The following is a 25,222-nucleotide window of genomic DNA, read 5'->3' as shown; positions in this document are numbered from 1 at the left end:
ATTGTCTTGGTTTGTGATGTTTTATTTGACAGGTTTCTGAAACTGCACATGGTATCAACAAACTTCCAGACTGTCTTTAATATGCCACTTGAGACCGGTTCTGATTATACCTACTTTTTCTGTCTACGATGAACCGTATAATAGTTACGGTTACTAGGTCAGATATCCCGGCCGGGGATCCCTTCCTGACCTTGGGCAAGTTACTGTAACTTGTTCTATTCATCTGTGAACTGGGCTGGTGGTGACCGCCTCAGAGGTGTGCACATTGAGTGTAGGGACTTTGGAGCCAAACATAAGGGTCCTTGGACCCTGATGCCATCACTTAGTAGTTTGGAAACTGTACCTCAGTTTCTTCATCTGGAAAGTGGAGACTTCGCAGTTTCCCATGTGACCGTTTTAAGGCACATGTGGACACGCAGCACAGCACAGGGGCTCATGTTCGCTGTGACCAGTCTCCCTGAGAGTGCGTCTCAGGCTCCCGGATTTCTGGCTGGTGTCCTCTCCGCTGGGCTGGCTGGGCTGGCGACACTGGGAACAGCGCCGTTCAGTCCTGAGTGTGGAGGAACGGCCTCCAGCAGCAGTGACACTCAGTTGCCTCCTGGTGTCAGCACTGTGCCGAGGCCTCCTCGGCAGTCCGCGTTTCCTCACAGCACTCTGAAGCTGGAGAGGTTGGGGGACTTTCTAGAGAATGTTAAGTTGTGGTTAGGGCTTAATTTTTAGACTTGAATATCCTTTCATTTTTAAGATTTTATTTATTTGACAGAGAGTGAGAGAGCACAAGCAGGGGGAGCAGCAGAGGCAGAGGGAGAAGCAGGCTCCCCGCTGAGCAGGGAGCCCAGTGCAGGGCTCAATCCCAGGACCCTGGGGTCACGACCTGAGCCGAAGGCAGATGCCCAACTGACTGAGCCCCCCAGAGTGTCACCTCTTAAAGAATGTGGCAGTTAAACGATGTCTCTGGTCTGCTGCGTCTGTAGCTAATTGGTTTCTGCTGAAACTGTAGCTCGTTTCTTTAATGGATTGTGACATGTCACCACTTGACCCCTGACGAGTGGGTTCCTGAGTCTGTCGCAGGTGTGAGGTCACTCTGGGCAGTTAACGGAAGGATCTGCACCATAGATTCAGGACCTCTGGGTGGGTGAAGCCGGGGCATTGGAGGATGGTCTGCCACGATCCATCGTCCCTTACGAGCACAGGAGTCGTGCGACCTATGTCAGCTTGCTGGCACTGGATCCTGGCGAGTTATCCCCCTGTCAGCAGAATGGTCAACTCTATCTTTCCAGGAGGTGTGCTGCATGCAGACAGATGATCATTGGCTTCCCTGATGGCTTCATTTGAACATAGTGAAATGTTTATCAGGGAAAGTATGTGAACGGCCCCACAACAGGAGAGAGGTCCTGAATCCCAGGAGTGAGTGAATGTGGAGTGAAACTGGGAGTTGGCGTCAGTGGGTGATTATACTTTAGGCTTTCTCCAGTGCCCTCAGGGGCTTGGCCCCACCACAGAACTTCTCTGTGTGAACTGTGTCCACCTGTGCACTTCTGTGAAAAGAGATTCTCAGATTTCTGGAGGAAACCCTATCCCTCTTGTCCGTTCCAGTGTCACACTGGTCCTTGTAGAGAGCTTTCTTAACAGCCGACCTGCTGACTTGCTCCCTCTGGCCATCTTTGGGTGGAGGGACATAGATTATTACCACTTGGTCTTTGGTTTTGTTTTGTTTTTTAAGATTTTATATATTTATTTGGGAGAGAGTTTGAGAGAGAGAGATCATGAGCAGGGGGAAGGGGTAGAGAGAGAAGCAGACTCCTCGTTGAGCAGGGAGCCCGAGGCAGGACTCGATTACAGGATCCCGGGATCACGACCTGAGCTGAAGGCAGACGCTTAACCCGCTGAGCCCCCCAGGCACCCCGGAAGGCAGCTGCGCTTCATCACCACTGGGTCTGCTGGCCTGTCACCTGCTTTCTGTCATCTCCACCCAGAGCTGTTTCTTCCGTACGTTTTGGTGATAGATCACATGACCCAGGCCTGTCATCGTATGCTACCCTCCCTTGCTGTCGTGCTTCACACAGTGCCAGCGTCTGCGAGCGGACTAGTGGCCGTAATTTGGGAGGTGCTGCTTGCTGGTCACTGGTTGTGGCCGGACAGATACCCTATTTATATGTTTACCTGAAGTTATGCTGGGGCCTGGGGCTGGTCATGGCAGATCTGCTGCCTAACACATGTGAAGCAGCTTATTAGTGTGTCCGTGTTTCCCCCACAAGTCTTTTCAGAGTGAGCAGTTAGCTTTCTAGAGTTTCTTTTCCTTTATTTCTTTGGGTAAGTAGTAACCAGTTTTCCTGCTACTTTAGACAGGCAATAACTAACCGTGCTCACAGCTCTCAGTAATATTTGTTCTATTGTTTTGTTTTGAGGTGGAAGGGGGAACTCTACCCTCAGAACATGAGGGGATAATATTTACGTGGCTCACACAGACCAGTGAGTACATCATCCGCACCCCCACAGCTCACCAGAAGAGGGCCTCCGATACTAGTCTCAGTCCAGCCTTTCCTGCCCCTCAGAGAACACTATTAATTATGGCCTAAAATAGTCCGGGAAATGTTATTGAGGGATGGGGGTCCTTTTACAAAATTTGAGAGATAAATCAGATGAGAAGACCATGCTTCTGAATGATCGGTTTAACAAAGCCCCTTGGTTTAATGTGGTTACGGATGTGCTAGCTGTAGCATAGTTTAAGATCTTCCCACCGAACTTACAGGCTTTAAGAAACCAACCCAGGAGTGTATGTCCTGTTGAACTGATGGGTTCCACGACCTTCCTTGTGACTGATCACAGCTCTCTGATTCTCCTGAGCTAGGCGATGGATCACTTGGAGTCCTTCATTGCTGAGTGTGATCGGAGAACTGAGCTTGCCAAGAAGCGGCTGGCAGAGACACAGGAGGAGATCAGCGCAGAAGTTTCTGCGAAGGTATGTCTGGGACTTTCTCCTGGAGCTGTGTGTGCAGCTCACTGTGTGGTGAAAACCAGCCTGCCAGCGGCCTAACAGCACCGTTACAGTTACCAGCAGCACTGACTGCATCTTTGGCGTGGACAGTCCGTGCTGCCTCAGTGCGTCCCAGTAAGGAGGGAAGGCGGTCAGCAGGTTTCTGCTCCCTGGAGCTGCTTGCTGCCTCTGTCCCTCCTCCACTGTCCATGTTTATCAAAGTTTGGCTTCTTAACACCCCCACATAGAACAGTAAATGGGGGACGTTTAGTTGAGCAGTGGTTAGACTGTGGTGCGGCTGTCCTGAAGAATGGAGACGGTAGATCCGTGTGTCATTGGCCTGTGAGCACATTCTGTTTCCTGTCTTTAAGTGCAGCTAATGAATGTCTTCAGTGTCCTCTCCTCTCAGTTTTGTAAAAGCATTGTTTGGGGTATGTGTAGTTGCTGTTTTATTCATTTATTTATTTTTAAGACTTTATTCATTTATTTGACAGAGACACAGTGAGAGAGGGAACACAAGCAGCGGGAGTTGGGGCGGGGAGAGCAGGCTTCCAGCCGAGCAGGGAGCCTGATGCGGAGCTCGATCCCAGGACCCCAGGATCATGACCTGAGCCAAAGGCAGATGCTTAACAAGTGAGCCAGCCAAGTGTCCCAGCTATCTTACTACTAAAATTAAATCCCAGATGATTAGGCATTTTGCTTACAGTACAGATGTATGCATTTAAACTGGACATTTTATGGCCCTTACGCAGAAGGTTGAGTGGTTATAGAAGACGTGAGAAGAGACAGCCTAGAAAGTGACCACCGTGATGACCCTGGCCACCATGTTGGACATGACAGGCATGGTGCTGCTCTTAGGGACTGCAGCCGGCTGGGTTAGTTTAAGGTCAGAGTCCCAGCGGAGCCAGTAGAGATGCCAGAGTTGTTAGAGTTTGCTTGTGATCCCGTGAGGACCGTGGCTGTTCCGTGTAGTTTTGGTAGAACGGAGCAGAAGTACAGCAGGAGAAACACGCCTTGTCTCTGTGTTACGATCTTTCGGTTTTAGATGTCTGCTCACCTGACTCTCTGCCTCACCTGGTTGTCTTCTTTCAGGCAGAAAAAGTACATGAGTTGAATGAAGAAATAGGAAAACTTCTTGCTAAAGCTGAGCAACTGGGAGCTGAGGGAAATGTGGATGAATCCCAGAAGATTCTTATGGAAGTGGAGAAAGTCCGTGCGAAGAAAAAAGAAGCTGAGGTTGGTGGGAAAAGGTCTTCAAGAAAGGAGATGTTGTAACTCCTGAATGTTGACCATTTGGGCTAAAATTAAACTTGCATTTTTTGAATGTTGGGAAAAAGTTGGAAGTAGGGTGCTACGTGGACAGGGTTGTAGGATTTAGAGTCTGCGCATACTTGGGTTTGTGCCTTGACTCTGTCTCCTGTGGCCCTTGTGTGATAGCATACCCATCACTGGCAAGCCCTCCGCATGACACCTGTATGCAGAGCGCAGTCCGCGAGCTGAAGAGTCACTGCGGTGGTGGCAGTTTACTCTCTGGGGGTTTTCCAGGCTGTGGTGGCAGCTCAGCCGGCGTGGTGGCGCCAGGGCTGTAGCGCTGGCTGCCCTGCACACCGGAGCCTGGCTGTTCTTGGTGACGCGGCACCTCTGGAAGAGAGAACCTGTGCGGGCTGAGGGTCGCATCCGCGTGGTGTCCGCTGGGGTACCAGGCCAGGACACACTGGCAGGTGGTGGAGAAGCTGAGCCAGAGACTCACTAGTGTTGGTGACTGCTTTCTCCCTCGGGTACGCTCTGACTCCCAGATCTTCACCGCTGGAACTGGAAATGGCTCCCGTAGCCTTTGGGAATGGTGGTGACGGTCGAGTCGGAGGGAGGTGGGGACATCTGTATTCCTGGACCAAATGCTTGTTGGGTTCCACCTGTGTGCTGGATGGCTTTTAGTTGTTGGTTTTTGTGTTTGTTCCCCAAATTTTTAAAGGTTTTATTTATTTACTTGAGAGAGCAGAGCAGGAAAGAGCATGAGTAGCGGGGAGAGAGGCAGAAGAGAGGGAGGAGCAGATACTCTGCTGAGCAGGAAGCCCAGTGCGGGGCTCAGTCCCAGGATCCCTGGGATCATGACCTGAGCAGAAGGGAGAGGCTCGACGATAGAGCCACTTGGCGCCCCGGCTAGTTTTCAGTTGGGAGCAAACCAGAGGACGCCCTCCTCGTGGAGAGCACTGGGGTTGGGAGGGGTACAGAAAGAGGGTACGTGAACAGATGGGTAAGAGTCATTCAGATGAAAACTGGTGGTCAGAAAAATGGGGTCTGAGTTTGAGAGTGACTCTGTTCCCAGGGGTCTCCAGGTGAGTTCAGGTAATCCTGGAAGTGCCCTTAGCCAAGACCCACTGGCTGAGAAGGTCATTAGAGCCGTGGGCTCGGGGAGGCTGGGTAGAGATGAGATGAAGCGTAGGTGCCCCTGGTGCAGGCCTCTCTTTGGCCACCTCTGTAGCCCTGGTTCAGCGTGGTGCTTAACCCACAGTCAGAGGTCCGGAAAGATGGACTGAAGGCATGGGTGGCGCCCAGGGCCCATGGGGGCTGTTGCGATGCCCACCGGGGCAGTGGTAAGTCTGCAGAGCAGAAGGGTCACTCCAAGGGGGCCCTGCCTGCGGTGGAGTGAGCAGCACTATCCGCTGGAGGGCGGGGCTGGCGTACTGCTGCATGCCCCTGGCAGCGCAACATCCCCTTCAGTGACGCTCGCAGCTGACGTGTCCGTCCTTGAACGTGAGGGGGAAGAGAACTCGTAGTACAGATGGATGTTGGTACGTAAAATGTATTCATGCCCAAAGACAGGTGGGCTCGCGATGGCGACCATTGCAGGTGACACTTGAATCAAATACCTTGAGTGGTGTTTGTCACACCATGGAGGTGTGACTTGTTAAAATTCGCAACAGTGTTCCCTGGTTTACAGAGTAGCTCCATTTCTTGGAGATGGGGTTTATATTTAAATTCTGCGTTTTGTACAGGATTTAAATCCCTGAACACTTATTATAAATAGAAGTCCTGTATATAAATCTGTATCATGGGATCTAAACCCCTGTCTCCTGAAACAGGAAATATACATTTATGTGTAGAACAGAGTCGGCTCCTTGGGTTGCTGACTGGTCTACCAGGAAGACCAGAGAGTCAGGAGGGGAGCTCTGGCTTCTTGGTGCAGCCCGAGGCCCCACCCTTCATGCTTCCAAGAGCAGAGCAGACACCCGCCGTCCCTGGGCTGGCTCCGAGATCTGTGTGTGGGTGTAAATGATTGTAGATGACGGGTTCATCATCTGGCTGTCTGCAGACAGCCCAGACAGGAGCAGGAGATGGGGTGCCTGCTGTTCATGCCCAGGACTCGTAGCATCCTTACCCTGGCCAGTGTCCTCCATCCCGTCACTGGTCGTGCCCCCATGAGGCAGCACCACTTCCTTGATCAGACGAGATCGGGCACGTTCAGGGTGGTATGGCCGTAGACGCACCACTTCCTTAAAACCATTGCGCAAGACAGGCTGGTGTCGGGGGCCTCTGCCACGCTGCTCCGTGGTGGTGTGGCACCTGTGGGTCCCTTTGTGCTCTCAGCCCCAAGGGTGTTCAGTAGTCTCAAGAAATGATACCAAGAGATCCCATGTACCTTTATCCAGTTTCCCCCAGAGATACCATCTTGAAAAACCATTGCACAGCGTAATAGAAAGGGTGTTGACAGTCACGAAATATCCATCACCACTAAAGTCCCTTCCTGACCCTTTTGTAGCCACATCACTTCTCTGACCCCTGGCAGCTACGAATCTCTCCTCCATCTCTCTATTCTGGTCATGGTAAGAATGTTATGTAAATGGAGCCATACAGTACTTAACTTGTTGATACTTTTTTTTAAAATTCAGTATAATTTTTTTTAATTCAGTTTATTTTGAAAGAAATTAGAGGGTGGTAGTCAAAGTTTCAGAATTACAGAAAGGGACAGAGTATCACAGATACTCTTGGGCCGCACTGAATTTATCATTTTCCCTAAAGTTTCCGGGTTTTTTTCTTTTTAATAAAAGCTTTGGCACATCATAATGGAAATTCAGGTTCCCAGAGCTTCCCTCTCCAGTCCGCTCCTGTCCCTCCCCGGAGACGGGCATTCGTGTGCATTCACTTGTCTTTATTCTTTATTACACGTGCGTGCTGCCCATAAACTGTGTGTGCGTGTATGTGGTGTGTGTTGTGGGTGTGTTTTTGTGCTTTGTGCTGTGTGCTTTGAAAAAAATCCCACAGAAATGCTGTGTCTGTCTGTCTCGCTTTCATTGTTCACTCACCAGTGTCGGCGAGGTCTCTCCTTGATGCCGCATACAACTTCCTTCAGTTTGCTGCTGCGGAGTTCTGTTTTGTGAACCTGCGACTGCCATGCGTGGTGTTGTCTGTTCTTGGCAGTTTCTCGTCTTCACAGACAGCGTCCTTGCGCTTGTCGGCTGGCACACGTGTGTGCGCTCCAGAACGGACGCCCGGAAGAGTTCCCAGAAGGGGCGCACACCTGTCTGGCTTTCAGAGATCGTCCAGGCGCAGTCCCTGTTAGTGGCACCGGCGTCGCCTCCTGCCGGTGGCGTCTAAGAGTGCCTGGGTTTGAGGTCTTTGCCGGCTTAGTGAGTGACGTGGTACCTTATTTTAGTCTGCTTTTGCCAGGGAATTCTGAATGTGTGAATTAATGGAAGATCCCTTTATTTGTTAATTATTTTTTATTTTTTTATTATTTATTTATTTATTTTTTAAAGATTTTTATTTACCTGACAGAGAGATCACAAGCAGGCAGAGGGGCAGGCAGAGAGAGAGGGGGAAGCAGGCTCCCCACTGACCAGAGAGCCCGATGCAGGGCCCGATCCCAAGACGCCGGAACCATAACCTGAGCCGAAGGCAGAGGCTTTAGCCCACTGAGCCACCCAGGCGCCCCTATTTTTTATTTTTTAAATTTTTTAAAATGATTTTATTTGTCAGAGGGCCCACACACAAGCAGGGGGGCTTCCCCCTGTTGAGCAAGGAGCCTGATGGGGATTCAAGCACAGGACCCTGGGATCACGACCCGAGGTGAAAGTAGGCGCTTAACCACTTGAGCCACCCAGACATGGGAGATCCCTTTATTTTTTTTTATTATTATTATTTTTAAAGATTTTATTTATTTATTTGACAGAGATCACAGGTAGGCAGAGAGGCAGGCAGGGAGAGAGGGGGAAGCAGGCTCCCTGCAGAGCAGAGAGCCTGATGCGGGGCTCGATCCCAGGACCCTGGGATCATGACCTGAGCCGAAGGCAGAGGCTTTAACCCACTGAGCCACCCAGGCGCCCCGGGAGATCCCTTTAAATAAGGATCAGTGACTGTTAGAGTGCATTTCTTTTTTTCCTTTTTTTTTTTTTTAAGATTTTATTTATTCATTTGGGAGAGGGACAAGACAAGCACAGGCAGAGGGAGAGGGAAAAGCAGACTCCACACTGAGCCAGCCAGAGAAGCCTGATGTGGGGCTTGGTCTGAGGACTTGGAGATCATGACCTGAGCTGAAGACAGATGCTTAAACATTAACGTTTGAACCACCCAGGTGCCCTGGAATGCACTTCTTAAATCTAGGTCTTTTTTTTTTTAGATTTTTTTTTTTTTTAAGATTTTATTTATTTATTTGACAGCACAAGCAGGCCAAGCATCAGGGAGAGGGAGAAGCAAGTTCTCTGCTGAGCAGGGAGCCCGATGTGGGGTTTGATCCCAGGACCCTGGGATCATGGCCTGAGCCGAGCGCAGACATTTAACCAACTGAGCCACCCAGGCGCCCCTTAAACCTGGGTCTTAAAGGCATGTTTTGACTTTGGCACCAGCATCAGGAACCATATCTTATTTCATTTCTTCTGTATTACATCTGTTCTGACTGGAGTTGCTGCCACAGAGGTGTTTTAGTCTGTTTTGTTGGACATACTCTCTTTTGAAGAGGGTGTGTAATGTATTTGTTGGTCCAAATTTTAGCCTTTAGGGCAGAATTGACATACAGCTCTCTGGACCTTGGAATACCTCCATGAGTGGCTGTTGTGTATTTTGCTTGGTTATTTGGTTTGGTTTTTGTGCTTTGTTTTTTGGAAGGCCCCTTTTGAAGAGTCTCCCTTGGTTCTCTGGTCCTCCTAGAGGTCTCCACTGCACGTACCTGAGGCCTGCCTTCCTTGTTGGCCTCTGAGAGCAGACAGCCTCCTGCTTGTCCCGAGAAGTTTGAACGTTCCTTATTGCTTTGAAATCATGATTGTTCGTTTTGTAATAAACGATGGAAATCGAGTCAGTTACAAATATCTGAAGCTTGTAAATGATGAGTTTTTGTTTATTTCAAAGTTATCTCTGTAGTCCCTTCAAATATTTCCATTCGGGGGTTGGATATTTAGTGGTGGTTCTGTGTACCTCATTTTCATTGCTTTGTTCCCATTCTCCAGGAAGAATACAGAAATTCCATGCCCGCATCCAGTTTTCAACAGCAGAAGCTGCGTGTCTGTGAGGTCTGTTCGGCCTACCTTGGTCTCCACGACAATGACCGTCGTCTCGCAGACCACTTCGGGGGCAAGTTACACTTGGGGTTCATTCAGATCCGAGAGAAGCTTGATCAGTTGAGGGTATGTTAATATGTTGTTTCTGGAGAAACCCAGGCAGTTTTGTGATGGCTTTGTATTAACTTGTAGAAAACCTTGTGTTTTGACCCTTTTTTTTTCTTTTTTCTTTTTTTTTAAAGATTTAATTATTTACTAGAGAGTGTGCACAAATTGGGGAGGGGAGTTCAGAAGGACAGGCAGACTCCTAGCTCTGAGCAGGGAGCCCACCGTGGGGCTCAATCCCAGGACCCTGGGATCGTGACGTGACTTTAGACACTTAACTGAGCCACCCAGGCACCACTATTTTGATCTTTTCTAAGAATATGTCTTGAACTTTATACTGAAATATTCAGTTTGTCACTTTGTTCACATGAGAGCTAAGGTCTTAGAATCCGGAGGGAAGGGACCTTGACTATTTCTTTAGTTGGCACTTGTTTGCAGGAAAAAAACACAGTCTAGTCCTCTGGTACACAGAGCTCTCGCACACCCCTGAAATAACTTTTGGTTGGAGATGGGAAGAACCCGGAGTCTTGTTTCTCTCCTTGGGCAGAGGTGCGTGCGTGGAGAGTGGTGAGGCTAGACAGAAGATCACACTGCCTGGCCCTTGCCTTTGAGCCTCCTTGGAAGGACGAGAACGTGGTGGGGCGTTTTGGACGGACTGCTCCACAACTGCCCACCTTTGTCTCTTCCTCAGGCTCCTCAGTTTCCTGGGGTAGACTCTGAAACTTACCTTGGGTGTGGAGCACTCAGAGGGAAGGGTGAGCATGTTTTGGATACTTTGAATTATTTTTTCAGATTGGCAGAGTCCTCGCTGCTGTGTAGGGACCACTAGGATGGGTTACTGGGGGCTGTGTAGGTCTTCCTTCCGGCCACTTGAGGTTTGGTGGAAAGATGCATGGCACCTGATGAGGACACTATGACAGCGAAGGTGGAGGCCTTTTGTGTCCTTTGAAGAGCAGGAGACAGCTCTGCACTTGAGAAGGGGTTTCCTGTAGGTGAGAGGTAAACTTGGCACTGGGAGCGGAGCTGGGGTGGCCGCCACTGGTCTTAGAACAGTTTGCTCCTGTGCTCCCACTAGAATTTTCAAAAGTGATACATTTTATTATAGATTTTTTAAAAGATATATTTATTTGCGAGAAAGAGCATGTGTGTGAGAAGGGGGAGGGACAGGAGAGAATCGAGAGAGAATCCCCACGTAGACTCTCCACTGAGCACAGAGCCCAGAGATCATGACCTGAGCTGGAGTCAGATGCTTCATGGACTAAACCACCCAGGAGGCCCTTCCATTTCTCCTTTAAATTGTATTTCCATTTCCTATCACACCATCATTTTGTTTTGATATTTTTTTATACCTGAAAGCCTTTTATTTTAACATGTATTTTTCCAACAGAGATGAGACTATATTGAAAAATTTTCCCCTGAAACCTTAAGAACTTAAGTTTTTGTTTTTGTTTTTTTAAAGATTTTATTTTTCAATGATCTTTAAACGCAACAAGGGCTCCAACTTAAAACGCCCAGATCAAGAGCCCCGTGCTCTACCAGCTGAGCCAGCCAGGTGCCCGTGAGGAAGTTAAGTATTAACTAGATCTAGAAGGCAGCCTTTGTCTTTGCAGAGTGAGTGGTACGAAGTTGATCCAGACAACCCAAACCTGTTACAGATTTTGATAATGGCGATTAGACTAACAACAGAAAACTTGTCTAGAAGTGTCCCTCTGAACAGTCAGGAGGGTGAGAGCTCTGGGCCCTGGTCCGAAATGGCTTTGCTTACCTCAGTCCCAGAGGTCCTCACCCCGGGCCACACACCAAGGCAGTAGCAAGGCAAGGCCGCCTTACTTAGGGCTGGAAGGAAGCAGAGGTGTTTGGAAAGGAGCTAATCCCAGACCACAGCCCTGTGCTCAGTCACTTCCCCTTTAGGAAGCCTTTCAGTCGAGGGGCTGAAATGCCCATCCTTGACCTTCATGTGTCCGTCCTGTGTGCCTGCTAGGGGCAGGGCAAGTGACGCGCGGGCTGCAGAGCCCAGGGGGCCAGACAGGAGGGCTCTTGACCTCGTGAGTGCTTTGAGGGGGCCAGCTGGCTTCTCCCCTCAGTCCTTGCTGTACCCTTTGTTCAGGGGCCTGGCTCCAGTCCGCGCTGGGGTGCAGGGTTATCCTTTGTGCCTTCTTGAGCATGAGAAGATTGGTGGCCCTTTGTCTCCCTGGCCCTGTTTTACTTCCCCTTAGGGCTTCGTCAGCAGGGAGTGGGAGCATGAAGAGGCTCTGGGTTGGTGTTGAGGGTGGGGGTGTGGAGCTAGTGCTCTGAGCTCAGCTGTGTCAGCAGTGTCCCATAGTGGAGTTTCCCCAGGCTCCCCCGTCTGCTGCGTTGTCTTCTCTGCTCTGTCCACCGTCAGGCCTGTTGAGCCCGGTTTCGAGCTTGGTGCTGAAAGCCAGGGGCGGGTGCGCCTGGCCGGCTCTGTCTGTGGAGCACGTGACTCTTGATCGTGGGGCTGTATGTTTGAGCCCCATGGTGGGTGTAGAGAGGACTTCGTAATAAAATACCAAAGAACGCCAGCTCACGGTCTGCCTCCCCTGGCCTGCTGTCCCGTGAGGTCGGCTCTAAAGCCGCTGGAGCGCTCAGCACCCCAGGGACGGGCTGCTCCTGGCCGGCAGGGTATGGTTGGTCACAGCATAACCGTAACGTGTGTGGAGTCTCCTTCGGTAAAAAACGAACGTTCTGGACTGGTGTGAAGCAAAAGATCAGTTTCTGTGACTTAGCACTAGAGCACCTCTTAGAGTGTGCAGTTGGTCACTGAACTTACAGGGTGAGTTTCTATGGTAGCGTTATTTTCATGTATTTTCCATTAAGAAGTGTTAGAGGTGATTATGTTCCTCTTAAGAGTTTCCTTTAGATTTCTAAATTACTAATATTGAGATCATGTAAAAGTGCTTTTTTCTCTTTAAAGATTTAATTTATTTATTTGACAGGGAAGAGAGACAGAGAGGGAACACAAGCAGGGGGAGTGGGAGAGGGAGAAGCAGGCTTCCCGCTGAGCAGGGAGCCCGATGCGGGACTCGATCCCAGGCCCCTGGGATCATGACTGAGCTGAAGGTAGACGCTTAACGACTGAGCCACCCAGGCGCCCCATGCTTTTTTTCTTTAAGCTTTTATTTGTTTGACAGAGACCGCTAGAGAGGGAACACAAGCGGGGCGCAGGAGAGGGAGAAGCAGGCTTCCCTCTGAGCGGGCAGCGCGGGGCTCCATCCCAGGACCCCGAGACCGTGACCTGAGCTTAAAGCAGATGCTTAACGACTGAGCCCCGCAGGCGCCCGTAAATACTCACGGGTATAGCGTCTTCTCGTCTCATTTTCCAACTTTTTGCTTATGTAGAAAACTGTGGCTGAAAAGCAGGAGAAGAGAAACCAGGATCGACTGCGGAGGAGGGAGGAGAGAGAGCGGGAGGAGCGCCTGAGCAGGAGGTGAGTCCACAGTGCGCCCCTCACCCCAGCCCTAACCCTGCCCCTTCCTTGCAGTCTGGCTCGTAGCCGTCGAGGTCTGCCACGGACCCGCGTGGCCCTTAAAAGCAGAGTAAGCCGACTTGCAGCCTGCTCAGTAGAGCGGGGTTTGGGCCGGCCTGGGGGAGCGCCGTGCGGTGTGCACAGTCGTCCGGGGCTGTGCGCGCTGCTGAGGCCACCTGACTCGCAGCGCTGCAGGAGAAGCGGGAGAGGAGCCTGCTGTGCCCTGACCTGCCTCGTGGCTGCGCGGTGCTCAGCTAAGTCGGGCCAGAGCTGAGGCTCTCCGGAGCCAGAGCGTGCTCTGTCTGCACAGCCATACTTGGTGGGGGGCCGTCCGTCAGGGAAGGGCCGTCGGTCTGAGCAGACTCTGGAGCTGACCGAGGTGTGGGGCCCTGCTGAGAACAAGCGAAGATGGTAGGGGTGGACGCTGCGGGAGTCTGGTGAAGGGGTGCCGGGTTACAGGGAGGGTGAGAAGGATCCGGGTGTGTTTTGGGGGTGGAGCTGAGAAGATCGGCTGGTGCAGGCTTGTGAGGCAAGCAAAGGGGAAATAGAGCGGGCCTCAGGGTTTCTGGCCTAGAGTCGCCACTTGGGGGGATGGAGAAGACGGAGCAGTGTAAAGGGCTTTTGAGGGGGTGATGGGTGGAATTGGGCTCTGGTCATACTCAGTTGGAGAAGCTTGGGAGACATCTGGTCAGAGTTCAGGGAGAAGGCTGGAGCCAGGACCACACTGTCGGGAGAGATCTCACCATCCTGGAAAGGCCCAGAAGCTGGGCTTTCCTGGAAGAATTACTATGTAATTCAGAAACGACAAATAACTGTTGCATTTTTTGTGTTTCTTTTCATTACTTTAATTACCTAACAGATTTTGATTGTAAAGAGATTCAAACAAAACCAAGAGAGATTCAAACAGTCTAAAAATGTATTAAGCAGAACACCTAAGTCCCTTTTTCCACCAAAGTGACCACTTCCGTGGCGGGGGGGTGTGCATGCGTGTGTGGGTCCCTGTAGGAGCTGACACCGTGCGCTTGCAGTGACGTGCCTTAACTGCCCTTTCCCTCTCCCCTCCCTTCGCCGTCTTGGCCCATCCCCCCCCCCCCCCCCCCCCCCCCGGCAACACCAGGCTGTTCCTTCTCTGCATCTGTGAGTTTGGGTTTTTTAGATTCTGCATATCACCGAGATCATAGGCTATTTGTGTCTCTCTCGGACTGATGTTACGCAGCACAATGTCTTCACGGTGTGTCCATGCTGTCCCGTGTGGCAGGATGTCCTGTTTCATGGCTGAGTGATGCTGCCCTGTGTACGTACCTCACATTCGTCTGTGGGTGGACACTGGGTTGTCTCCGTGGCTCGGCCCTTGTAAATAATGATGCGATGAACGTGGGGGTGCGGAGGTCTTTTCAAGAACCTGCTTTCATTTTCTTGGGTAAATGCTCAGAAGTGGGGTCACGGGACCATGTGGTAGTTCTAGTTCTGACCTTTTTGAGACTCCTGCACACTGCTCTGCACAGCGGCTCTGCTACGTCCCCTGCCCGCCAGCCGGGCACGAGGGTTCCTTCTGCCCACGTCCTCACGCGCTGGTTATCTCTTCCCGCGTTTGTCTTCCTGTTCTGTGTTCCTGTGGTGGTTATTTCTTCTTGCTTCTCTAACAGGCGGGAGGCCGTAACAGCCCACTGTGGTTTTGCTTTGCGTTTCCCTTGTGATGAGGGATGTGGAGCATCTTTTCATGTTCCTGTCAGCCACCTGTGTGTTCTCTTTGGAAAAAAAAGTTTGGATCCTCTACCTTTTTATTTCTTATTTATTTCTTAAAAAAAATTTTAAAGATTTTATTTATTTATTTGAAGGAGAGCAAGAGGAAGAAACATAAGCTGGGGGCAGAGGGAGAGGGAGAAGCAGACTCCCAGCTTAGCAGGGAGCTAAACACGCAGTTCCGTCCCAGGACCCCAAGATCATGACGTGAGCTGAAGACCCTTAGCTGATTGAGCCCCCCGTGTCCCAGGGTCCTCCGCCTGCTTTTTTTTTTTTAATTTATTTTTTATTTTTATTTTTTTAAAGATTTTGTTTATTCGTTTGACAGAGAGATCACAAGCAGGCAGGGAGGCAGGCAGAGAGAGAGGAGGAAGCAGGCCCTCCACGGAGCAGAGAGCCCGTTGCGGGGCTCGATCCCAGGACCCTGGGATCATGACCTGAGCCGAAGGCAGAGGCTTTAACCCACTGAGCCACTCAGGCGCCCCCTCCGCCTGCTTTTTAACGGAGTAGATTTTCTGTGGGGTCGCAGGCCTTGATGCATCTGGGTCTTGACCCTTACCAGGTGCTTGGCCCACACTTGCTCTCCTCTCCCACTGCTGAGCCGCATTTTGTCTTGATGGCTCCTGTGCCGTGCAGACGTTTCCTGGTTTGATGCAGCCATACTTGGTGTTTGGTTTTGTTTCCTTTCCTTTTTAATAGCAGTTCTTTTACATTTACTTATTTATTTGTCAGAGAGCACAAGTACACGAGCAGAGGGAGACGTAGGCAAAAGGGGCAGCAGGCTCTCTGCTGAGCTAGGAGCCCGATGTGGGGACTGCAGGATCGTGATCGGAGCCGAAGGCAGACAGACTTAACAGACTGAGCCACCCAGGCGCCCCTAATTTCTTTTTTTTTTTTTTTTAATTTTATTTATTTATTTGACAGAGATGACAAGTAGGCAGAGAGGCAGGCAGAGAGAGGGGGGGAAGCAGGCTCCCCGCGGAGCAGAGAGCCCAATGCGGGGCTCGATCCCAGGACCCTGAGATCATGACCTGAGCTGAAGGCAGCGGCTTAAGCCCCACTGAATCATCCAAGTGCTCTATTTTTATTTATTTGGTAGAGAACGCAAGCCAGGGGAGCAGGATGGGGAGAAGCAGGCTCTCCACTAAGCAGGGAGCCTGAAGTGGGGCTCGATCCCGGTACCTTGGGATCATGACCCAAGCTGAAGGCACAGGCTCAGCTGGCTGAGCCTCCCGGTGCCCTTGTTTTGTTTCTTAAAGATTTCATTCATTTGAGAGAGACGCGGCGGGGGGGGACAAAGGGAGAGATCCTCAAGCAGACTCCCCACTGGGTAGAGCCTTATGTGGGGGGTCGTTCCTAGGACCCTGAGACTATGACCTGAGCCGAAACAGAGAGTCAGAAGCTTAACTGACTGAGCCATCCAGGTGCCCCTATAAATGAACGAGTACTTTAGCGATCATCCTGATTTTGGTATGTTTCAGTGGTTTATAAAATTCCCTAGGATTTCTAGGACAGGCGTGCCTGGGTGGCTCAGTGGATTAAGCCTCTGCCTTCGGCTCAGGTCATGATCCTAGGGTCCTTGGATTGAGCCCCGCATCGGGCTCTCTGCTCAGCGGGGAGCCTGCTTCCCTCCCCCTCTCTCTGCCTGCCTCTCTGCCTGCTTGTGATCTCTGTCAAATAAATAGAATCTTAAAAAAAATTTTTTTAAGACAAATGTAAGGTGTAAATATTAGTAGTGTTGGAAAAACTGCTTTCTAAGAACCTGTCAGATGACCCTTCAGATGCACAGACATCTTCTGTCACATCCCACGCAACACACTGTGCCGGTGGTCTTGTCCTTTTTTGCTGTAGAACAGGGTGTAGGATGAGGACCCACGTATCGTGTATTTCCCAAGGAGGTCATGTCACCCTCACCGAGCAGTGAACCTGTGTCTGGAACTCGAGGCTTTGCTTCAACTTTGGTGTCCTCTGGAGACTTTAGATGCTGCCCGTTGTTGGCATCTGCTCTGTGACCGTCTGTAGCTGTGCGAGTCCGTTGTTGAGCTCCAGGTATAGCGTCTGACCCCGGGGGCTGGGCGCTGGCCTCATACTGTGAGCGTTGACACTTGGAGCTGTGGGCCTGGGAGTGCGTGAGTCGCTGGAAAACAGCAGGACTCGGTGGGCAGCCGGCATTCCTTTGCCTTGTAGGCTGCGGGGCACGGCTGTTTGGGGAAAATTGTTCATGCTTTTCTTTTCCATTTTAGGTCTGGATCCAGAACCAGAGATCGAAGGAGGTAGGTTTCCAGATCCATTAACATGTTCGTTTGAGAGGGAGAGAGTCCCAGTCAGATGCTGCCCTGTGCGCATGGCCTGTCCTGGACCTCAGTCTCATGACCCTGAGGTCACAACCTGAGCCGAAACCAAGAGTCACTTAACTGACTGAACCACCCACGGCGCTCCCCCTCATGCATTTTTTCCTTAATAGTTAACTTTTACAGCTTCACACTTGTTATCTGGTGGGCCGGGCTGGTGAGGGACCAAGCTCAGGCCCGTCTGTCTGTCTGTTGTCAGGCTGGTTGGGGCCTTAGTGCAGGAGAGGGACCCAATGTAAATGAGAGGGGGAGTCAGAAGGTACTGGCGAGGCCTTGGGGTGGCGGGTGTTTTCAGGAAGCATCAGTGGGAGGAGGCCGTAATTGTGCAGTGATGGGACTGTTGCGAACCCCAGTTGTAAATTTGTTGGAGGGAAGGGGAGGTGCCACTGAGGCATCCAGCAGAAGCTCCTGCCGGAGAAGGGCTGTTGGGGTGAGGCCTCCCGGCCTTCAGAGCCTTCTGGTTGTCTGCTGCAGGTCACGATCCCGGGACCGGCGTCGCAGGAGGTCCAGATCTACCTCCAGGGAGCGACGAAAGTCGTCCCGATCCCGGTCCCGAGACAGACACCGGCGCCACCGCAGCCGTTCCCGGAGCCACAGCCGGGGCCACCGCCGGGCTTCCAGGGACCGGAGTGCGAAATACAAGTAACTACTCTGACTCCTTCAGTAGCTGCAACCAGGAGTGAGCCCCTTCTCTTGTGTTCCCAGGGTCTTCTGGGGGTCTGTCATTGGGGCCTGTTGGCCGTACCTGGTAGGGACGGGTCTGGGGCTTTTGTTCAGGAGCCTGAAGGGGCATCTGTGCAACTGAGTGTTGGAGCCTTGAGGAGTCGTGAACGGGGCCCAGCGCATAGGGGCCTGTAAGCACAGGGCAGCAGGTGGATTCCGGGCTGGGACAGTTGAGAAGTGTGGAGGTGGTTACATGGGCTCAGCTCCCTCGTGACCTGCCACACACTCGCTGTCCCCTCAGTACACAGAGCCCCTGAGAGCTGTGTCCTGACTAGGCCCTACTTACCTGCTGTGGTTTTCTTAAGGAAAACAACCCAGAAAACATTGACCCACACACTTGGAGGGAAACACCGTGAGCACCTTTGTGTGCTGGATTATAGCCTTTCTTCCGCCATGTCTGTGTAAGGGTCATACCCCACACGTGCGCTTTGTGGTCTTACTGTGGTCACGTTACAGCAAAAGCCTACCCCACTGGGAGAGATGTTTGCAAACGGCACTTCGGGGTGGCTGCCTCAACACTCCCGTGTAGCAGCCTGGGCGCTGGGCGGCCGGCTGCCCTCTGCCTGCTGAGGGCTTCCCCAGGTGTGTTCCGTCGAGGCCTTCCCTGACCCGATGTTGAGGCTCCAAGTTGCCCGTGCTCAAGGGGCCAGCCAGAAGGGGGATGCGGCCTCCTCTGAGCCTCGGGTCTCCTTTCCCAGGTTCTCCAGAGAGCGGACGTCGAGGGAAGAGTCCTGGGAGCACGGGCGCAGTGAGCGAGGGGCCGCTGACTGGAGGCTGGAGAGCTCCAACGGGAAGACAGCTTCGCGGAGGTCGGAGGAGAAGGAGGCTGGCGAGATCTGAACCCACATCCGGGCCTGTAAATAGTCTGTCGAACATTGGACACAGCCTAAAGTTACCCTTTATATTTGCTGGATACAACTCCTCTTTTGTAGTTACGTTTCTATTGTTGGGAGCTAGCTGTGGGGTTCTAGAGATGTACAGAGTTGCTCCTGTGTTCTGGGTTATGTTGAGTAGGAATAAATAAGTCTGACGGACGGCCTCCTACGGCTGCGGTGGGGTCTCTGCTTCCCTCTGTGCCCTGGAGACTCACGCGGCCTTCCAGCTGGTGCCCCGTTCTACACGCGCCGCTTTAGGAAGGGCTGCCCACCTGGTCTGCCGTTGGCAGCCTCAGCCAGACCCCAGTGAGCCACACTGCAGCTCCCCCTTTGGGAGTCACCTGAGGACAGAGACAGGCGTTTGGACAACATCCATGGGACAGCTGCACGGTCCTCGGGGGTGGGGATGCTGGTTTGGGTCAGGGGGTAGTTGGACTCACACCAGCCTGGTGGTGGTACCCGAGCTCTCAGATGTTCTAGGAGCCCAGATTGAGCCCTTCTGGAAAGGGTAACAGCGATCTCTTCTCACATGTTGGGTACAGGGGTTGGTTTATTCTAGGAGAGAGCTTCTGATGGCTGAGGTGTGGAAATAGTCATTGCTTCTCTCCCTGTGCAGAGGTGGCTCAAAGGGCCCGTGGTCACTGGGACTGGATCCTGTGACCACCAGCACCATACTGTGGCCAGTAGTCCTGCCCTGGGCTCCGCTGCCGAATCTGGCCTCTCCTCGGGAGATGTGCGGGTAGTGGGTACTTCTGCCGCACAGGTGTCCCCCAGCCAGGTGTCGTTGGGGTGTCCTTCCTACGGCCCTTGTCTGGGGCCCAGGGCTAAGGCAGGAGGCAGGGGCCTTGCTGGAGTATACTCTGCTCACGGCAGGCCGGGGAGGGGGTTGCTGCCAGGGGTCAGTAGCTGCTTGGTAGCTTGTGCAGACCCCACACTAGTTGAGAAGTGTGTCCTCTAGGGTGTGGGAGGTAGATGCAAGGGGCTGCGAGCCGTGAGTGGGTTAAGGGTGGTCCTGAGGAGGGTAGGGGTGACGGGGATGAGGCCTGGGATCGTGGGTGCCTGCCTGCTCTGCCGCCTGGCCTGTGGCCTTCAGAGAACGGACTGAACCCCGTCAGGGAGCAGGAGGGTGCGCAGCCAGGAGCCAGGATGACAGGCCCTCCCGCCCCCGTCCCTCATCTCCTGGAGGGGGGCTTGAAAAAAGACAAAAGAAACTAGTAACATACACAGAACTCTGCATTTCAGCCATTATTGAGTGTGTTCGTGTGTTGTGCAGCTGTCACCACCGTCTGCGGAGGAGTGGTTTTGAAAAGCCAGAGTGCAGCTCTCCGTGGACTTAGGAGTAGTAACGAGGTGTCGGCCGCAAAGGTAAGGCTGAGGTTGAGACAGTTGTAGGGTGCCTGGTGCTGCGCCTCCTCCCCCACACCTGCGAGTTCCGCAGTCTGCCTGGGAGCCGGCGGCCTCGAGCTCTTGGGCTGGCCTCTTCCAGCCTTGGTGCCGGAGGCAGCCACCTGGTCCTGGGCGGGTGCAGAGGAGGAGCTCGGACTGACGGAGGCCATGCTTAGCTCTCTAAGGACCCCGTAGCTCTCCCCGGTTGGGTTCCAGCAGTGGAGAGCTCCCAGACCAGGTTGGGCGGGGGGACCGTGCCTAGAGGAAAGCGTCCATAAATCGTAAGGGGGCTGGGGCCAGAGGGGGCACCACCCTACTCTGAGTCCTGAAGAATACAGAAGTGTGGGAAATAATTGTTTATAGAGAGAGAAGCAGGGACACAGGTTGGGAGGCACTTGCAGTCCCTGAGGGGGTTCGCATGGGTCGGCCCAACAGGAGCAGATCCTCTGGGGCTCAGATCATGGTGGAGTCCAGTTTCCCGGCTGTGTGGGGGCCCTCGGTCCCCCCCAGACGCTGTTCACAGACATACTCCCCCACCCCCAACCCCCGACACACACCTGTCCAGTGGAGGAGGACGCAGTGACCAGCTCCTGGTGTGGGCTGTGGCCTCTCCTAACTACATGGAGGCCCCAGGCTGTGCTGGAGGAGGGGTCCTGAGCCATAACAAGTGGGACTTCTGGGGCCTCCCTCCAGACTCAAAATGGGGGCTTCCACCCAGGCCCGCAATTGCAGTCTGGCAAAGGGAGGGCTGGAGAGCCAGTGCTGGTCTTAAAGCCTGCGTAGGAGCCCCTAGGATCCCTAGCAGCGGGCAGCCACCCTGTGGTTGCCGTGTCTTATGGGTAAGTGGAGAGTCTCCCCAGGATAGCGGGGTGCACTTGGCTGTGCCTGGGAGTTGGGAGCGCCGTGTGCGAGGTGGTTCCTGGCTGTGATTGGAGCAAGGGAGGGAGGGAGGGGATGTGCACCACAGTGCTTTGGAAGGGACCCTCACCGAGGAGTGGGACGGTGGCCCCGCTGGGATTTGGGATCTGCATGTGGACCTGCTCAGGAAAGACGGGGACAGTGGAGTCAGGCATCAGAAGTGCTTGGAGGACTTAAAACAGGTTACTGTCCCGCCTCCCATCCTGATTTTCTGGGGAGGGGCCCGAGAATGTACTTTTATTTTTTTGTAGGTAGATTATAATTGAGTTAAAACATAAAATCCAACATGTTAACCACTTTAAAGTGTACAGTTCAGTGGTTTTAAATAGACCCACGATGTTTTGCTCTCTAGTTTGCCATTTCTTAGTTTTAGAACATTTCATCACCGCTAAAGGAAACCTGGTTATGCGTTGGCAGACATTGCTCCAGACACCAGCCCCAGACAACCACTGATCTCCTTGCCGTGTCTGTCAGTTTGCCCGTTGTGGGCGTGTCACGGGAGTGAAGGCACAGTGAGTGACCGGGACCGGCTCCTGCTGCTGAGCGGGTCTGCGGGGTTTGCACCATAGCCTGTGTCCGTACCTCCGACGCGCGTCTCCCGGGCTGCTGGTGCTCTTGGGCTGAAGGACGCCGCGAGCTGGAGTGGGAGCAGCGGGGGTGGGGGCAGGCGGGAGTTGGGGCGCCAGCTTCAGACGCTAAACAGTGTCTCTTCTGGGATGTGAAGCGAGCTTCACGACCCCGAGTCCTTAGAGCGGGGCCCCCAGCACATGCCAAAGGTAATACTTGACCTTAGGAAAGGGGGTTGAGGAGTCATGTCCTCAGCTGCTGGCACAGTTAATTGCTTTTCTGTCCACAGAATAGTCCCTGTGCCAGCCCCACAGACAACCCTTCCTTCCCCTACTTACCCACATCCCCACAGGTGCTTAATCCGGGCTTTCTCCGGTACTGGAGTCTGTGGTGCCACATGGCCGTGCGTGCTCTATCACAGGTGACAGAGCGGATGGCTACTTACGGACAGCAGCAAGGTCTCCCGGGTGCCTGTGGTCCCTGACCCAGGCCGTGCAGGAGTCCAGCCCCGGTGGCCAGCCCTCCCTGAGTGACACAGGAGTTCACAGGGAAGGCTGCAGGGATTTCCGGGCACTTTTTTTTTTCTTTAGCACTTTCTGACCCCTTGTTCCTTGTTCCTGCTATTTCCCTCCATGGGGCTAACCCTGCTGAGCCTGTGGCCTGGGACTGCTCTCCCAGGGAGGCTGTGCAACGGACACCCCTGCCACCACCTGTCCTCGTATCAGGGGAGGGGCCGTGGTGAGGGTCTGGCAAAGGAGACTTCTGCCCCCTCACCCTGCCCTTCACCTCACCCGGGCACCTTTTTATTTTTATGGAGCTGGAGTAGATTAATTGATAGTTTCATGTGTACAATGTAATGATTCAACACATACAGGTTGCAAAGTCATCACCACCAGAAGTCTACTTGACATCTGTATCAAAAAAATGTTTTTCTGGTGACGAGCTTTCAAATACACGCTCTGCGGTTACTGTGCATATAAGAATGTAGCGATATGGTAAAGTACAGTATTGTGTATGGAACTCCGGATATTAACTGGGACAACAGGGCAGTGTTGTACGCATGATGCTGTATCTGTGACCATGTAGTAATACATGATACGGCCCTGCTGCTGTATATATAAATTCCGTATAGTTGTGTAACACCTGCTACACTGTTGTACACGACTGTGTGTGTAATTAATACAGTGCAGTGCGTATTATGTAATACTCTATATGCACTGATAATGTAGCACTGCAGTTTTTTGTTTTTCTTTTTAAGATTTTATGTATTTGAGAGACAGCGAGAGAAAGAGCGCACAAGTCAGGGGGCAGGCAGAGGGAGGTGGGGAGCAGATTACCCGCTGAGCAGGGAGCCCGATGCGGGGCTTCATCCCCAGGACCTGGGACCACGCCTGAGCCGAAGGCAGACGCTTAAGCTACTAAGCCACCCAGGAGCTCCTGCGGTATTTTTTTTTAAAGATTTATTTATTAGAGCATGAACAGGAGGGGCAGAGGGATCTCAAGCAGACTCTGCAGCGAATGTGGAGCCTGATACGGAGCCCCATCTCCTGACCCTGAGATCACGACCTGAGCAGAAAGCAAGAGACGCTTAGACGCTTAACCAGGTGCCCCAGTGCAATATTTTATTTATATAATACCACACGTGTAGTGTAACAGTATATGATACTGGGTATGTAATCATGTGACTCAGCGTGGTATTACTATATATGAGATACTGCATGTATAATTACATAATATATGGTACAGTATTATATATATATGATAAATGCATGTAAATAATCCAGATCTATAGAAAGTACACTGTATAATACAGTGCATTTATTGTATATGGGATACTGTGTAGTATGCAGTACGGTATTGTACTGCATAGGTAATTTTGTAATAATTTATATAATACAGTACAGTATTATATATTCTCAGGCCTTTTTCTGAGGCTGCCAGGACCTCCTTTGGAGCTCTTCCAAAGTCTAGCACACCTGGGACTCAAAACCCATCGGCTCCTGACTGAGCCTGGCCTCTCTCGCTGCAGAAGAGGTCACAGACTAAGAGGCAAGCCCTGCCTGTCCAGCGGGTCAGGAAATGGAACAGTGTCAGCACCTGGGAAACCCGTCTTCCCTTCACAGCCCCTCTGTCTTCCCAGAGCTCACGTGTCAGAGATCATTGGCACAGTTACTGTCTCCTGGTGGTTTCCGAGGACCAGGAGTCCCGCCGTAGCTCACCCACATTATCCCTCACAGGCTGCGGTCAAGGGGTCTCATCCGGGGCTGTTCTGGAAAGGGGGTTTGCGCTCACCTGGTCGTTGGCAGCGGGTAGCTACTGTCCGAGTGTCCGTAAGAGGCCCACTCTGGGGCAGCCGCGGCATGGCATCTTCTCTGAAAGGGAGAGGGTCTCCACACAGCAGAGGCATGATTTTAAGATTTTACTTATTTGACAGAGAAACAGCATGCGCTCAAAAGTGGGGCGGGAGGGGGGCAGAGAGGAGAGACGCTCGACAGACCCCGTGATGACCGTGGAACCCAACGTGGGCTCTTTTATCTCCCAGCCCTGAGGTCAGGACCATGAGGTCATGAAATCCAGAGTTGGACACCCGACGGACCGAGCCTCCCAGGTGCCCCACAGGAGAGGCATCATTAGTTACGGAAGTGGCATCCCATGCCCACAGAACTCTGTGGGTTAGCATGGCTGTAATTCCAAAGGAAAAAACAGAAGAGAAGAAGAAAGGAAGAATCCTCGCTGGGGAGGAGGTGCAGGAATTGGAGCCCTCACTCGCCGCTGCTGGTGGGAATGGGATGCAGCAGCTGCTGGGGAGAACCGTCTGGCGGTTCCTCACAAGTTGAACAGTGGTCTGACTCAGCTGCACCCCTAGACGCAGACCCAAGAGACCCGCAAGCTGGAGCTGCAGTCCTCGGGCGCACACGTGTACAGCAGCAGCACTTGCAATAGCCAGAAGGTGGAGACAAAGAGCCATCAACCGCTGGAAGGATGAGCAGAAAACAGAACGTGGGCAACTGTACAGAGGGTCCTCGGGAAGTTAAAATAGGAATGGCAGATAACCCGGTAATTCCGCTGCTGGGTGTTTACCCAGAGAAAGTGAAAACGCTGATTTCCATGAAAGGACTTAAAGGTCCAGCGTGGGGACCTTGAAAACGATGCTAAGTGCAAAAGAAGCCAGATGCAGAAGACCACACACATATTCTACGACTGCATTTATGCAAAATACCTAGAATCAGTAAATCTGTACAGACAGCATAGATAGGGGACCTTCAGAGCTGCGAGTGACTGGTACTGGGCACAGGGCTTCCTTCCGAGGGTGGTGGCAAGTTTTGGAACTAGGTAGTGATGGTGAATGTAGGAGATGCCGCGAGGCAGTCCCCAGGAGGTGGGGCTCCCGGGGTGGTACTTCGTGACACTTCGAGTCTGTGCTTGTCTTAGCCTCTGCGTCTGATCTTCGTGCTTCATCTGGGTCAGTTCGTCACTTACAACCGACGTCATTAACGTTTTGGTTTTGCTGATAGTATTTTATTCTGGGCCTTTACCTTGGTCACACACATTCTGTTTCTCTTCCTTTTTGCCTCTTTCTGAGGGGGTGGTTTTAGAC

At 52.3% G+C, this 25,222-nt stretch overlaps 1 protein-coding gene across 3 annotated transcripts in view; it reads left to right on the top strand.

The window, feature by feature from the left end:
- LUC7L (LUC7 like) overlaps positions 1-18,922 on the top strand; it is a 35,515-nt gene extending 16,593 nt beyond the window's left edge. For 2 of the 3 annotated variants that reach the window (XM_032845988.1, XM_032845990.1), the window contains 7 exons: positions 2,852-2,962; positions 4,070-4,213; positions 9,418-9,594; positions 12,934-13,022; positions 17,048-17,077; positions 17,630-17,797; positions 18,577-18,922. In XM_032845988.1, the coding sequence (XP_032701879.1) occupies positions 2,852-2,962; positions 4,070-4,213; positions 9,418-9,594; positions 12,934-13,022; positions 17,048-17,077; positions 17,630-17,797; positions 18,577-18,718 (861 nt within the window). In that variant the 3' untranslated portion in view covers positions 18,719-18,922. Of the gene's footprint in view, positions 1-2,851; positions 2,963-4,069; positions 4,214-9,417; positions 9,595-12,933; positions 13,023-17,047; positions 17,078-17,629; positions 17,835-18,576 lie in introns of all 3 variants that reach the window. The other variant, XM_032845989.1, reaches the window with a different exon arrangement.
- Positions 18,923-25,222: the final 6,300 nt, after the last annotated feature.

This window comes from Lontra canadensis, unplaced genomic scaffold (assembly GCF_010015895.1).
Source record: "Lontra canadensis isolate GAN:19392208 unplaced genomic scaffold, GSC_riverotter_1.0 scaffold171, whole genome shotgun sequence".
In the NCBI taxonomy this organism is placed as follows: Eukaryota; Metazoa; Chordata; class Mammalia; order Carnivora; family Mustelidae; genus Lontra; species Lontra canadensis.
This window is presented reverse-complemented; position numbering and strand designations above follow the sequence as displayed.